Source organism: Agelaius tricolor, unplaced genomic scaffold, assembly GCF_023055355.1.
Source record: "Agelaius tricolor isolate 1412-34295 unplaced genomic scaffold, bAgeTri1.0.p SCAF_13, whole genome shotgun sequence".
NCBI classification, from domain to species: domain Eukaryota; kingdom Metazoa; phylum Chordata; class Aves; order Passeriformes; family Icteridae; genus Agelaius; species Agelaius tricolor.
This window is the reverse complement of record NW_027269273.1, coordinates 7,233,507-7,249,506: the sequence shown is the minus strand read 5'-3', so window position 1 is coordinate 7,249,506 and position 16,000 is coordinate 7,233,507. Positions and strand designations below refer to the sequence as shown.

Genomic DNA, 16,000 nt, shown 5'->3' with positions numbered 1-16,000 from the left:
TTGGAGAGACTTGAACAACTCTTCAAAGTATGACTAAACTGCCCTTGAGGTTCTGCTATGAAGTCTGAAGCTAATTTAGGCTGAAATGAAATGTACCCTGCTAAAGGTTTCTGTGTTTCTGAGTTAAAGGCAATTTGAACATGCCTGGTTTGATTAGATGTATTGTTCAGAGTAAATGAAAATTGGGATGTTCAGTGTCCCAAAAGAGTGTAACTTGCTGGGGAACTGCTGGACATCAAACTGATGTTGTTTTGCATTCCCTAGGCAGAGTTCTTCTGGTAATCCTCTGAGGAGGAGATGCATAGATGAATTTGGCCCTTTCCTTTTTCAAACCTCCTTTTGAGTCATCTGTTAACACCCCTACCAAAACCCAAGCAAAATCCTCAGTAACCACATTTCTCTGGGTCTTGTTTGCAAGGCTTCCTGGCTTACTTCCTCAAATAAAAGAATTTCTTGATATGGCTAATTGAAGAGAAAGATTTAAAAGACAGTAGCAATAAATAGTTTTTAAGCATTATGAAAATCCATCCCAGAAGCACAGACTGACTCTTAAGGAACCTTCCAGTGACTGATGTCAGACAAGTTCATGCAGTACAAGCACCCTGCCAAGAAATGGTGGATGCCAGAAAGCAATGCTGACTTTTTTTCCTTTATTTCTTCAGCTGACATTTGGCAGGTAGTGGAAGCACCCCTGAATGTGGGCTACAAGCTGCCTTCCTGCTTTTTAATGTGATGCTGGTAAGACCCTCTCAGGGAATAATCTGATTATTCAAAACTAGTGCTGGTACATATATCTTGGGTTAAAATGTTAAATATTCAGCAGCAGCAATGGTGACAGGTCTTTTGGGGAGTTTTGTTGTTGTTTGGTTTTTTGGTTTTGGGTTTTAAGTTCTGAGGCATTGTGCGTTTCCCCCACTAGTATGGGAAAAAAATGGTGGAATATGAGGGGAAATCTAATACATATTGTAAAATCAATAGACTTCCAAAATGATTTTCGTCCTTTCTGTAGTTGCATTCAGGAACAGAATGGGAGCCTGTCTTACGTCTGCCTGCCTTTGCCAAAGTTCAGCAACAGATTGCTCTGTTTGCATTAGGAAAGGAATTATGAAAGCAGCTGGAGCAGAGACTACAAGGAATTCCAAATGTAGGATTTCACTGCTGTCTGCTAATGTACAGTGGCTACGTGGATGGGGAAGCTAAGAAATTATTTAGAACGTTCATTTTTTCCAGGCTCTAACAGTTGCAAGGTAAGCAGCACTTTGACCCTCACTAGTTTTTCCTGTGTACAACACTCACTATATTGTGTGGCACTCTCTGCTTCCTCAGAGAGCTTCACCACCCCAGCTAATCTTTCTACTAATTTTAGTAGAAATGAACTAAGAAAACTGAGGGAAAGTCATCCTACCTTACTGCCTTAAACAATAGAATCTCTTTCTATGGCTGAGCAGAAAGATTTTTTTTTTTAAGCCCCAAAGCAAATCTAAAACCCTGTATAAAGTTAGTGTGATAGTAAACAAATGTAATGCTAAGAAAAATGCAGGCATAACCATGTGTGCTGGTCTTGAAGGAACTGGACCAACAGCCACTCACTGTGCTTTTGTCAAACCCCTTTTTGGCAGGTTTAATTAATGATGGTTCATGTCTCGATTCTTGCTAACTTGAAGGGAGTTTCTTGTGCTGTTCACAGGATGTGGAGCTTTTAGGTGTCACTTTCCAAGCCCCTGGGTGAAAAGAGCATTTCTAGTAGTTCAAATTGATCAGTCAATTGGCAGGGCAATCTCCTGGCCTTTGGAGAAGGCTACTGAGCAAAATAAACCTTTGGTGGAGGCCTGCAGTTAACTAGTCTAGATTAAATCTTGATGTGAACCAATGCTTCTCTTAAATCGAGGCCATGAAAGAAGGAAAGCTGCTCCCTTGTTCAAACCACGATGGAGCACCTGCCAGGCTGTTCTGCTTCTCTCTGGGCTATCTCTTGCAGCTCCCCTTTGAGTGCCAGTTTGCTGGAGAGATGTGGCTGAATCCCCCAGTGTCCTGCCTGGACCAACCTCCTCTCTTGGCAGCCCCTTCTCTCCTTGGCAGCATTTTTGTTGGCAAGCTACAGTTAATTTTGAAGAATATTTAACAAGCTCCCTTTGTGCAAATAAAGTAGGTAGCTGCATTCTTTTAAAAGTTATATTCTTCACATGTCACTATATCAGACTTGCTAAAATAGAAACATGCAGCCACTGAGCAGCTAAAGTACCAGTTTGTAAAAGCAATCTTTTCTCTTGTTCTGCCCTGCAAGGGCTGCTTCTGTAGAGTTTATTTCCTTTATTTTGTTGATGGAGATTCAACTTAATGGAACTTTAATATTCTCAGTTCTGTTGTGCTTTTGCAGGGAGTGTTCTCAAAAAACTCCAGAGTGGTTCTTATGTTCTGCTTCAGGAACTAATCACTGTACAAGCTGTCTGTGTGCCTTGCCCTGTTGGGAAATAGTATTTTTAATCCACTCTTAGTTAATTTTCTTCTCTTTGATGATTTTGTTGGTTTTGCTGCCTCCCTTTAGATTTTAGATGAGGTAAAAAATATAATTTATAAAGAAACCTATAATTTATTTGTAACTTTTATAAGAAATGCATGTGCACAATAAGATACTGAAATAGCACTGAGTACAATGAGTAGCCCATAAGGAGTTCTGAGCATTTCTATGAACCAAGACATTTTGCTGTAATCCCTTTCTGGTTCTCTTCAAGAGCTCAACATGGGTCTGGTGAGGAAAGGCACCAGGGATCACTTATTGTTCAGAAAGCACAGCATTAACTCTCTAAGTACTGCAGTAGTGAATGTGCATTGTACTTCTTAGTGAAGAAATTTTAATACCTGCTCATTGAAATAACTCTGCTGGTTTAGTGGTAAAATAGCTCTGCTTTTCACAAGTCCTTGTTTTAATAGCCCAAGATAAGCTGCCTTACCAAAGCTTGGGAATTGGGGTGCAGCTAATGTTGCTTACCACATGGAACAATTTTAATTTATTACAAGGAAATTTCCAGGAGGAAACATGTTAGAATCTGTTATGGAGGAAAGAAGATAACTACTGTTGGCTTACCTATCAAACTTTGAATAAAACTTTAATGGGATATAAAACAAGAAGTGGGAAATGATAAGAGAATAATTTTGATAGTTTTTATTATTGGGGGAAAGGCATACTTTTAATAAGGGTTTTTTTTTAATAGTGGTACCTAACTGAATAAGAAGTCTACAGATTAAGCCTCACATCATCCCTGTTTTTTGCTGGAATGCTCATTGGAAATATCACATTTGGCCCTTTGTCAGATAAACTGGGCAGGAAACCAGTGTATATCTCAGGTAAGATTGTTAAAAGGTTTTTAAGTATTCTACATGGAAAACACCTCTTTCTTGCCTGCCTCTGGGCCACCCTACTCAGACACTGCTCATGTCAATGACCTGTATGAGCATTTCACTGGGAGGGGAGCAGCACTGAAACTGGTTAGTGTCAGTGTGCTGAGCAGCACAGAGGCCAGGGAGTATTAGTGGGAGGTGAAAAAAACTGCTTTTGCCATGGCTATCTCTATTGGAGCACAGCATTCCACACATTGCCTAACTGTATTGTTCAAATAAAAAATGTTGTGCTTTTTTTTGAGGGGGTAGGGGAGGCCACTTTACCTAAGCATCTTCAGGAGTGGGTTACTCCTGTCCTGGTGTTTTGTTTTCCAGCTGCATTTGCAAGCAAAGGGTCTTGTTAAATGAGAACACTGTCTCAAGGAAATGCCAGGAGTCTTCTTCTTCTTCCTCCTCCTTTCTTTCTAAGTGGTTCACATGCATTATAATGGTAAGAAAAAAGATGCAGTAATTAAGTTACTTTTTCTTGTCATAGTTGGAGTGAGTGGCGAAAATGAGGATGACATTTTTCTTTATGGGTTTGTGAACCAAACAAAATTCAAATTACATTGTGCTGGATGAAGGGGTGTTAAATGAAGCAGAAAGTCAGGATTACCCAAAAGACAAGCTTGTGTTTCTGAATGCTGTTACAGCTGTGGTGGCCAGCTGTGTGCCAGCTGCCCAAGAAAACTTGGTTACAAACCTGCTTGGGGAAGGGAAGGGAAGGAAGGCCTGCCAGGGGCTGTGAGCTGGAGCATCTGCCAGTAGCACTGCCTCTTGCCAAGGCAGGGCTTCAGCACTCCAGAAATTCTGGAAGTCATCCTGGAGGGATTTTAGAGTTTCTTTCCATGAGATGCATGCAAAGGGAAATAAGTGGGAGCACTTGGAATTACCTTTTCAGCATGTTCTGCTGCGTATCTGCTTGCTTTTGAGGTTCCTTGTGCCTGTTCCTGGTGCTGGGTGCTCCTGTTTTGAATTCCTACACTGGCACTATCATAATAATGATGATAAACTCCTTCAGTATGTAAGGATTTAAGTGCCAGCTTTGTCTGGGCTGTGTTCTTAGAGAATGTTCTTTTAAAAGTAAAAGTTACACACCTCTTATGTTCCTGATGAGTAGTTAAAGCTGCAAAAGAAATAAAAGAATTAGTGTTGTAGGTTTCCTGCACATGAATACAAGGAATGTCTGGCATATACAGCACAGATTGAACAAAGCTCTTCTGGTTTAGTTTTTTAGATAGATGTGCTCTTGAAAGAAGTTCTGTTAAAGACTACACTAAAAAACCCACCTCTCTTCCTGTAGTCAGAGAATACAAAGCCTGAGGGCATCATAAAGAAGTTGTGCATTATCTATTTTCCTCTATGGTGTTGTGTTTCTGATGAAGTAGAATTACTTCCCCAAATACTAAAAATACTGAGATCCTTTGAAGTAATGGAAGTTAGGTTGTGGGATGTATATCTCTGTTAAGAGTGCCAGAGAAAATAAATGTTCAGTTCAAAATATTCCATTCCTTATTTTATGGCTCATATAAAAGCTGCAGCAGGGGGGAATAGTTGACAAATATTCACCTCTGGGGAATGGAAGTGTGATAAAAAGGCAGTGAATGAAGCCACTCAAGCACTGTGCTTGTGAGCACAGTGTTCCAGGCTGCAGGAGGAGCGGGGCTGCCACACCCTTGCTTGCCCAGCTCATGTGAGCAGTCAGAAGGAGCAAGTTCAACAGGAGCTGCTTGTGCTGCTCCCTGTTCCTCTTCCAGCCCTCTGTGGAAACAATTGCACTCACCTCTAGGATTCAAGATACAGAGAACACAGTGGTAGATGCAGCAGAGAAGGGAAGCAGGGAGTTTGTGAGATTTACATGTGGCAAGGGGAAGGTGCAGCCCAACTTGGCTTTTACTTGTCCAGTTTGACAGGGCAGCTGCTCTGCATTTGCAGCCCAGCCATGAGAGTTCAAAATCAGCCACTTCATGTAAGTTAGAAGGAAAGTGAGTATTCCAAATATGCTGTGTGTAATTTAAATGGTGCTGGAAGAAATGGCTGCCTTAGGAATGTCTTCTGTCCTGACACTTTTTCTTTGTGAGATATAGCTGCTTGGACTGTGGACCATGTTGAAGCTGTGTGAAAGTGATTGCACTGGAAAATGGGTTTTACAGGGTTAGAGGGAAGGTCAGCAAATATATTCTTTCCTGGCACACCACTCTGTCTGAACTGCAGATGGAATTGCTACACTCCAATGATGGACTCTGCCACCTTGAGAATGTGAAGATGCTGTATGTATTTTTGAGCAGTATGGATCACTAGTGTGATTTGTCTGGTTTACAGACTGCCAAGGGGCTGTGAAGGCCAGAAATGGCTTTTTGCCCTGGAACTTTTTCTTTGGGAGTAGTGGCTGGACATGAGCTGCTGCGAGAGTTAGAGTGCCTGAGGGAAAGCACGTATCTCCAGGGTGTTGGATGGAGTTCAGTGGGTTTGTGTTATGTGTTGAGCACAGAAAGGGTTCTCAAAGGAAGAGACCATGCTGGAATTGCCTTTTCTTCTGCAGCCTATAAAGTGCAAAGCCACAATGAAACAATTCCTCTTCCTTTCCTGCAGATCACATTCTGTCTCCAGGAACTCTCTCCTGAACTGCCCCCACTGGAGCAGGGCTGGGCCAGGAAGCGCTTGGCTTTGTCTGGGCACTGTCAGCACCCATCAGAACCACCCATCAGCTGCACTAGGAAGCATCCTAGCAGGATTCCTCATCACTTCATTTATCATCCCTACAAAAACCCCTCCAACAACCATCCCGCTCTCCATTAAAATCACGGCCCTGGTTGTGACAGCCCGAGGCATCGCTTTAGCCCTGGAAATCTCAAAAATAGCCCAAACACTCATCCTCACAAAACAAACCCCCCTCTCAAACTTCTCCACATCTCTAGGGTACTTTAACCCCTTAATCCACCGCCTTGGCATAACTCCCTTCCTCAACGGAGGACAAAAGCACGGTGGCGCTGTCGAGCCGCAAAGGAAGGACACGCACCGAGCCCTGCTCCGCACCACCCCCGGGCAGAGCCAAGCTGGAAACGTCCCTGCTCTCAAATCAGCTGTGTCAGGACAAAAAGATTCCACCAATCCTCCCCTTCCATGAGCACACCCTTCTTTGCACCACACTCAAAGAGCAGCACAAACTCCTCTGCCCTAACAAAGCTGTTCTCTCTTACAGAGTCTGGCCACAACCTTGAAAACATCTGGCAAAAACAGAGCTCGCTGAGAAAGCTCTTGCTGTCTACAACTTCAATTGCACCCATCGATTTACCAGGTCCACCCTGCTATCAGCACTTTCCTTTTCAGCTCTAGGTACCATCCTAAGCCTTCAGTCTCCCAGAGTCAGAATGGCACCAGGGACTGCTCACACACTGAAGGTCCCAGGACAAAAAGCTCAGCAGAAGCACCTGGGTCTGATGGCACACTTCTCATCCAGCAGGGACCAGGACTTGGCCAGATAAAATATCCTACAAGCAATCCTATTCATGTCAGTTGTGCAAATTTCTTGGAATGATACATTTCTTGCAGATGACTACACAAGGTTAGGTGAAAGTTTCTAAAGCAGCCAGTTTGGTGTGAAACAGCTGGCAGAAGTGTCTCAGTCATCTGTTTTTAGGTAAGTAATACTGCTGGTGTCAGTCACATAATGCCCAGGTTTCATTTTGTAAGTCAGCTCTGGCTGAGGCCTGAGCATCAGCACATCTGAGTCACTTGGTTTGTTCAGCCTGGAAAACTGGAGATTGAAGGGGAGACCTCATTGAGGGGCACTGGAGGGGCAGGTACTGATCTCTTCACTCTCATGACCAGTAACAGGCCCCAGGGGACTGGCCTGAGCTGTGTCAGGCAGGATTAGGTCAGGTTCCAGAAGGTTCTTACCCCAAAGGCTGGTCAGGCACTGCACAAGCTCCCAGGGCAGTGGTCACAGTACCAAGCCTGTCAGTATTCACCAAGTGTTTGGACAAGTCAGGCACAGGGGGTCTGTCCTGGGGTGTCCTCTAGAGGGCCACGAGTTGGACTTGGTGATCCTGCTGGGTCCTTCAACTCAGGATATTCTGTGATTCTATGTGCACTGAATGATTATCTCCAGCTGGCTTGCACTGGCACTCAGAGCTTGTCTATAACTGCTTCCAATTTATTTCTGCAGTCAAGCCCAGGGCATTGACAGACTGATCAAACACAAAGGGTTTGAAGAAAATGTCCCTTTTTAGGTGACAGTGTCCAAGGCCAGGTTGGATGGGGCCCTGAGCCACCTGATTTAGTGAGTGGCATCACTTCCTTTGGGAGGGATGTGGGAACCATGTGATCCTGAGGGTTCCTTCCCAGCCAAGCCTTTCTGGAATTCCATCATTACTTTATGGGTCACTGAGAACAAATGGGATCCACCAAATACTGAAGAAGTTGGCGTGCATTCTAAAAAGAGATTCCTCAAAATACCAATGGGACTTGAACTAAGAAAGAGAAATGCCAAGAAAGAAGCCAACCACTTCTTCAAAATACCTGTATTTATTACACCAAAACTCAAAGTCCAAGCAGTTCACATACTTCTTTTCCTTCTAGGTCATCCTACATGTGACAAGACAAAAATGTATGTATCCAAACAAAACCACAAAATCAAATACAAATCAAAATCAATAAAGGTACGTCCATACAAAACTCGCATGTTTTTTAAATGCAACAGAAGTGGCATACACAGATTAACAGGTACAAAAAGACTGATGCATAAAATAAAAGCTAGCATTTTATGTTTCTTGTGCCTGATGAAATGTAGAACATCTCACTACAATAACATGGAGGGAATACAACACAGCAGTGTTAACTCAGATTGCAGCTCTTATTTACAGAATTCAGATGGTAACATTACAGAATATCCTTTCTTTCATAAAGAAAAAGTATTTTTTATTTTTCATTAAAAATACCTTATAAAAGCTGGATATTATCAACTGTTACTGGAGAGCACTGCTGATGTCAGTGGGTATCAGAATTCACAGCTTGATTAATTAATTGCTATTCTACAGTTCAGGCTACACCTGCAGTGATTATTTCAGTCAGTTCTGAGAGACAGGAACTCCTCTCTTACCTGATCACCTTTCCAAAGGGCCCTTCATGGGCCTTCCCCATTTCAGTGCTAATGCTGACTGCAGCATTAACACAGCAGGACAGAAATAAGACAGCCAAAGGGGATTTTCTATTCTTCAGATTTTTTTAATTTTGCCTTTTTCCCACTTGAGGAAGCTTTGGCTTTGGCTGTTGGAGTTTGCTTTGCAGCTTCAGCAGGTTTCTTTTTTAACCTTTGCCTTTTGGAACGCACCAGGTCTTCACGTCCCAGCTCAATCATTTTTGCTTCCCATGATTTCATTTCATTCTCATACCGAACCTTATCATCCTGAGCAAGCTGCAAGTATGGCTGAAAGAAAAGAAGGTACCAACAAGTTACACAAGGGGCTTTTTCTGGAAAACTGCCACACACAAAGGTGACTTAGAACAACATCTGTGCAATGAACAGCTCAGGCATTTGCTTTCTACCCCAGCTAATTGAAAAAAATAACAAAAAACTCAAACTTGCAGAAAAATACCAAGCTTTAGCACTAAATTGCAGTTATGTCAGCAGCTGGCCCTTCCCAAAGAGGAGATTTATTAAGTTCTGCTACTAACAGTTAAGAGTTTTTTATTTGAGCACTAGTTTGAGACAGCTAGACTAAGTGAGGCACAGGAATAGATACTGCTGTGGAATTATTTCAAATTATTTTTCTACAGTAAGAAAAGAACCGAGGCTATGTCCTAAGTACACACTGAAAGCCACCTGGAAGAAGGGCATTCAGGAGGAAGGACAGCAGGGTACAAAATGCCTGAAAATGTCAAGGTTTAGTTTAGATTTCAGTACAGCACCCCTCCACTTTTGATTTGCTCATCTACAGGTTCATAGTTCAATACACTCAGAAAACTGGCAGAAAATGATCCCCCAGACAACCAAAGTTAATAAATTACCCTGCATATCACTTGTGGATTTCTGTTACTTTCCCTTGTAAGAAGTCTTTTCATGAGCAGCAAATTCTTATGCTGGTGTTCAAAGATATTATGGATGATTATAAAAAAATCAAATTGTTGCATATTATTCCACCTTCTTTTCTAGATGTTACTTAGCATCCACTTTAAGGCATACCCAACTTCCATCCTATCCTACTGACTCACATTTCAACAAAACTATGAATTAAACAGTCACTACTGGAATAAAAGTAATGACAATCTTTTTCAAGATGCATAAAGATCTCGGAGTATTCTTCTCAGTATCATAATTTGAGTGACTGAGTTCAAGATTTTGTATGAATATATCAATTTTGACTCAAGTTTTTAATTCTGATGAGATCAGAGCCTCATTCAAATCCTCTGACATACCTGCTTTTGGGATGCAGACATTTTTTGCCACGTATCAAACAGTTTCTTCAGCTTTGCCTAGGGGATACAGAACATACAATCCATGATTTATTTTAGGAGTAGACTGACTTCAGAGACCTACAGATGAATACTGCATGAGTGAAAGTCAAGCAACTAGAGCTCAAATCAAGCTTCTGGGCATCATCTGAGCCACATTCAGATGCAGGCCTCAGCTGAATGGAGAAACCTGCCTTGTACATGGAAAACTGAGCAACAAACTCTGTCCACCATCCTGACTTACTGGCAAAATGTGTAGGGTGAAGAGCACGTGAGGCACACAGGGTGGGTCTGCAGCACCTCCAGTGCTAGAATCCAGCAGTGTAACTTAAACCACCCCAAAGCACAGTTCAGTGCAGAACTTGTGAGTTTGCTGAGGAACTCTTGTATTTCCATAACACCAGCTGAACTACAGGAGGTACAATAAACTGCCAGAGCAGGAGCACACCACCACAGCTCTTTGAACAACTCTATTTCTACATCAAAACAAAGGGAAGATAATTCTCTCCTTACAAAAGGAACAGATAAAAGTCTGTAACATTGAAGTGCAAAAAATAGCACAGATGTTTAAAGTCTGTATACCCACACATCACTTTTTTATACAGGCCATGCTAGCAGTACAGCCAGATGGCCACAGCTTAAAAAAATAACCTAAGCAATGCAGCATCCAGAAAGTGAACTACTGAACAGTATCTCTGAAAATGACAGAATCTAAACTAGATTTTTCTGAATACAATGGATATATTTTAGAAAAAGAATCTTTCCTGGCTTACCACAGGTGAATTTCCCTCACTTTCTTGAAAATTTTCTGACAGGAAGATGTTAAAGCCGCTACGAGCTCTTTTAGGTTTTCCAAGCAGATTCAATTCCTTTAAAAACAACAAGAGAAGTTATTCCATCTACCAAGCATGCATTTGTTCCAAAACTAAACTCAGTATTTATCTTTATATTTTATGCAAAAATCAAACACAAATTCTTTCTTTGGTGTTTTATTCTGTAAACTGGACTGTATGTCAAGATGCTCTTAGTGCTTTTCAAACTAATGTTAAACTACAAAAAGGTAACAACTTGAGTTTTCACAAGGTGTTGAAAAAGCATTGATTCTTACTTCAGCTACGTGTTCCAGAAACCAGAGTGCTACTAAATTCAACTCTGTAAGGAAGTCATGATGACAGATTTTCTATTATTCTTCAGTAAGGCTTCAGTTTCTGGAGTGAAATACTGCCTGTGTGCAGAGAAGAGGGCACACACTTATCTGTGGGAGGTGGCAAGGTGGAAGAGAACTGTGTTTCTGCTATCAGAATGCTTTGGCCTACAGGGATGATGGCTAGAGAATGAAAGCACAGCAAGTTATAGATGTAATTACACTTCTGTTTTCTCCAGTCCTGACATTCCCACTGGAGCCTAGGTGCTGTAAGTTAACATTTGCTTAGGTATTAGATATGCCAACTGAATTCCTTGTGGTGCCATCCTCTAGAAAGCATCAGCAGAATCATTGAGATTCCAAACTCCTTTTAAGAAGGGGTCTTTTAAACCAAACTTGTTTTGCTTTTGCCAGTTAGGGCAATGTCACAGTTTAATTCACAGAAATAAATGAGCAATACATAACCCCTTTGACCTTTCCAGAGAAACCATAATATTGTACTGTTAAAGATGGTTCTGCCTCTAAGGATTTATACATAAACCACCCAAAAAGGAATAGGGAAGATGGTGCCTATGAATATGCTAGTAAAGGACACAAACAGATGTCACAGCAGCAGCTACACAGTGGCAGAGCCCAAAAAAGCAAGGAAAAAAGGCTACTTCAAACAGCTGCTACCTTGTAGGGCCTAATGAGGTAACAGATACAAGGTCTTTGAGAAAAGCCATTTCTGGATGTCTTCCCACCTGAAGAAAGTGTTGCTGGTCCAAATGTCTTTTAGTGCCTATCCTTTCTCTGGCAGCTCTAGAAATAGGGAGAAAAAAAGCATAGAGAAGCTACCTCTAGGCACAAAGATCCCTGCTAGTTCTGTGCTCTTCAAGCATAGCAAAGCCACTGAACTAGCTGCCAACACCAGTAATTATTTTAGTTCATGGCATTTTGGGGCGTTTGTGTATGTTGTGTGTTTCTTTCTATTCTGAGTTGTTTTTGTATTTCTAAAACATGCTTCAACTCTGCTTTGTATACTAGACAAACATACTTGGGTTCCTTGAGAGAAAAGAAACCTGAACTTTAAAATACTTACTCTTTTTGCCCTGATTGATCTTCTCCTTGCCAGTTGTTTTCTCCTTTCCTCTTTCAGAGCTGCAGCCTGGGCTGGAGTCAGTTGTGCTTTGTAAGCAGCCAGCTGCTCCCCGTATCTTTTCCAGTCTGTCTTTCTTGCTTCCTCATAAACCTGCAGCACAAACCACCACCAGCCTTAAACTTCAGCTAGATGCTTTCAGTCAGAAGCATTTGATCATTAGACAAAGGTAACACTCCTAACCTATGAGTAGAAAAATTACAGGCTGAAAATCTTACACCAGAACATCATATTTTTATCTGTTTGATTCCCTGTTCTACATCTCAGGAGGGAAAGGTACACAAAAGGGATGTGAGAACACCTCAGGTCTACTAAATATTTCCTTTAGGAAATGGAATTTAGTTCCTGACTGCTAACTGCAGTCAAGGAAGAAAAATCATTACTTTGCTATAAATGGCATTTAAATCCATTGGCAAGTCCTAGAGTTGCTTTACGTTATCCCTTGAAACTGCCACTCACAAAAACTTCACTACTTATGACTTAATTTGATGACTCTTAAAGAAATTTACATGAAGCAAATGAAGTTGGTCCTTTCATCAGAAATAACTGAGGTTTCACCTGCGTTCTACATGAGAGCAGAACAACTTTACAAAACCTGCATTGTACATGTCAGCAATATTGCCATTCAAAAAGGAGAAAGAATCGGTTTGCAGCCCCACAGCCCCATGGAGCCAGAGCTGTGTCATTTCTCTGGCAACAGAGTAAAACTATTAAAGGCAAGGTCATGTACAAGTAGGAAAGTATCTTCCTGTATTGTGTTTGCATGGCCAGATTCTGGTGGCCAGGGGGTACAGGGATGGCTCCTGTGAGAAGCCTGATGGAGCCAAGGCCAGCCAGCTCCAAGTGGCACCTGCTATTGGCCATCAGGGACAGTGGTGGCACCTCAGGGTAACAGAGTTAGCAAGGTGAAAAAGAAAACTGCACAACTTCAGCCACAGAAAGGAGGCAGACCACGTCAGAAAAACATTTCTGCTGGTCCTAAGGTCAGGGAAGGAGAGGCAGGAGATGCTCCAGGCACCAGGGCTGAGGTTCCCCTGCAGCCTGGGGTGCAGCCCATGGAGGAGACCCCGCTGGAGCAGGGGATGCCCAAAGGGGCTGTGACCCCGTGTGAAGCCTGTTCCTGAAGGACACCTGCTGGAGCAGTTCCTGAAGAACTGCAGCCCAGGGGAAAGACTCACACTGTGAGCAGTTCATGGAGGCTGTTCCCTGAGGAAGGGAGCCCAAGTTCTCCCCCTGGGCAGGAAGGAGCAGCTGAGGTCAGCCCAACACATGATGGACTGACCTCAGCCCCATTCCCTGTGCTCCTGCACTGCTGTCAGGAGGAAGCAGAGAAATTGGGAGTGATGTGGAGCCTGGGAAGAGGGGAGAGTACGGGGAAAGGTGTTTTAGAATATGAGTTTTTATTTCTCATTATCCTACTTGATTTGATTGGTAATAAACTGACTTCCCCAAGTGAAGTTTGTCCTGCCCTGACAGTAGCTGGTGAGGGACCTCTCCCTACTTCATTAAGACCCACAAACATTTTGCTGTATTTTCTCCCCCCTGCCCAGCTGAGGAGAGCAGCTGAGAGTGGCTTTGGTGGGCACCTGGCATTCAGCCAGGGTCACCCCACCACACCTCCCCTGAGTTACTCCAATCTCCCAATTCTCCCAACTGTTTTGATGTCTAAACCTTTGTACACATGTGCTTTTTCAAGCCCTTTAGAAACAAACCAACCGACCAAAAAACCCCACCAGACTAAATTAAAAAACCACAAGACACCAAACCAAATGAAACCCCACCACCTGGAGAGTTCAAAGTTCTCAGGGAGAGGATAGAGCCTTACCTGTTTCTGTGATGCTGGTAACTCCTTCCACGCACCTGCCAATTTTTTAATCAGTTCCGTGTTGCTGGCCTCTGTAGGTTAAAAGAGAAAGCCCAGAAATCAAGATCAACATTGTATCTTTTGTAAGCTCCTTTAACTTTTCCCAAGGAAAGCTGTCACAGGTATCATCTTCCTGTACAAATGCATTTTTATCTTTCATAAAACTAAGTCATGGTGGCAGTTAAAGGGCACTGCAATATTTGGGGGATGGGGAAGAGCCACTGCTCACCTGGAACACAACATGCAGTAATAAACTGAAGCATCATTTCAAGGCAGCTACTGTTACTCTACAACAATTTCACATTTTTTGCCTTTTCAGCTGGATACTTTTCTGCACAATGCAGGATGGTCTGAATTTGGAGGGGAGAGCAGGGAAGAAATCAAAAGTAAAATTTCCAGTTCTAAATGAGACTGTGGAACTCTTGAACTGGTGAGCTAAACAGGGTATCAAATAGTTTTCCCTACTTAAATTTTCCTCAGGATTTGCCCAATATGACCATAGTTCTTGAAACATTTTAACCTTCAACAGTATTTCAAAACCAGCTTATCTTTCTATTCTGCAGCTCTCTGGCAAGAGTCACTGCATTGCCTGTAAGTGAAGTTTTTGATAGTAAATCAAACATATTCACAGAAAACCATTTTCCCCTAAATATAATTACTTTTTCGCCCATATACAGTGATGCAATCCAGTACCTGCAATTTTTCAATTACTAAACCTCAGAATAAAATCACACACAGGGCTCATAATATCAGCAAAAAATGTACTTCAAATACAGAGTCCAAAAATAATTGAGAATCATAAATCATTGTTACCATATATTACCAAAGCGAGGTATTTCACCAAACATTTTTAAAGTTACATACTATGTTCATTATTTTGACTTATGAAGCACGTGCAGGCAACGAGCATGACCGTGCTGGGTTCACCTGGGGAGTGGCACGGATAAATAGACGGGCGGGGTGTCTGAGATCACTTTAGCTCATTCCCAGAGCTCGGTTTTACACAGGCATTGCTGCTCGGGCTGCTCCGGCTCACCCGCTCCGGGGGGCAGCAGTAGCGGAGCCCCAGTAGCGGAGCCCCCACGGCCCCGCTCCGGGGGCGGCGGTGGTGGAGCCCCGGCTCCCACCAGCGCCAAGCGCGGGCCCGCCTCCCCTCCAGCTCGTACCTGGGTTCTTTTCCCTGAAGGCCGACCGGTTATCCATCACGAAACGAAAATAGGCGGTGAGGGGCCGCTTCGGGCGCTGATTCGAGCTGGTCCCCCGAGACAGGCAGCGCTCCGCCGCGCCACCGGCCCGGCACAGAACGGCAGCATCGAGGAGGGTCCCGGTGCCCCGCTCTCGCAGCCCCGCTCCCGTCCCGCAGCGGAGGAGCCGCCGCCCGCCCGCGGCCGTGACCAGGCCTAGGCCCAGGCCCGCGGCCCGGCCCAGCAAGGCCGCTGCCGCCGCCATGCCGGCCCGCCGCGCATGCGCGCCAGCGCGCGGCACCCTGGGACAGCGGCCTGAGGGGCGGGGCCGGGGCGGCTCCCACACGGTGACACCGGCGCTGGGTGACACCGGCACAAGGTCACCCCTCCACGAGGTGACAGCGGCACTGGGTGACACCGGCACAAGGTCACCCCTCCACGAGGTGACAGCGGCACTGGGTGACACCGGCACAAGGTCACCCCTCCACGAGGTGACAGCGGCACAAGGTGACATCGACATGAGGTGACCCCGCGGCCCCGAAGGTTCCGCACCGCGGGCGGGTTTGCTGTGGGCGCCCACAAGAGCAGGCACAGCAGAACGGTAATGGAGATCAGAGACCAACAGGGCACCGAGTACCTCGTTCTGTTAATGAGCTGTGCCCAAAACAAACCTCACGGCTTCGCTGGTTCCTTCGCTATGGCTGAAACAGCAGGAGCCTCTGCTCCGACCAGTTTTTCTTTTTTTCTTTTTTTTTTTTCCCCTTCTTTTCCCTATCGTAGTAAACAGCACAGAATAAAGTAAACTTTCCAGCCCTGGAAATAGAATTTGTATCAAAAGC

The 16,000-nt window shown here is 43.8% G+C and overlaps 1 protein-coding gene and 1 long non-coding RNA gene across 2 annotated transcripts; one reads left to right on the top strand and one right to left on the bottom strand.

The window, feature by feature from the left end:
* The first annotated feature begins 752 nt into the window (after positions 1–752).
* LOC139595448 (uncharacterized) lies at positions 753–8,333 on the top strand. The gene is made up of 3 exons (XR_011681033.1): positions 753–1,247; positions 3,213–3,345; positions 3,715–8,333. It is a non-coding gene; the product is annotated as an uncharacterized lncRNA (long non-coding RNA).
* On the bottom strand, positions 7,887–15,464 carry TFAM (transcription factor A, mitochondrial). The gene is made up of 6 exons (XM_071438583.1): positions 15,144–15,464; positions 13,939–14,009; positions 12,057–12,206; positions 10,605–10,700; positions 9,796–9,852; positions 7,887–8,806 (listed from the first exon to the last, which is right to left on the bottom strand). Exons 1-6 carry the CDS (start codon positions 15,424–15,426, stop codon positions 8,588–8,590), a joined length of 876 nt encoding a protein of 291 aa, XP_071294684.1. The 5' UTR covers positions 15,427–15,464; the 3' UTR covers positions 7,887–8,587.
* Between the last annotated feature and the right edge of the window lie 536 nt (positions 15,465–16,000).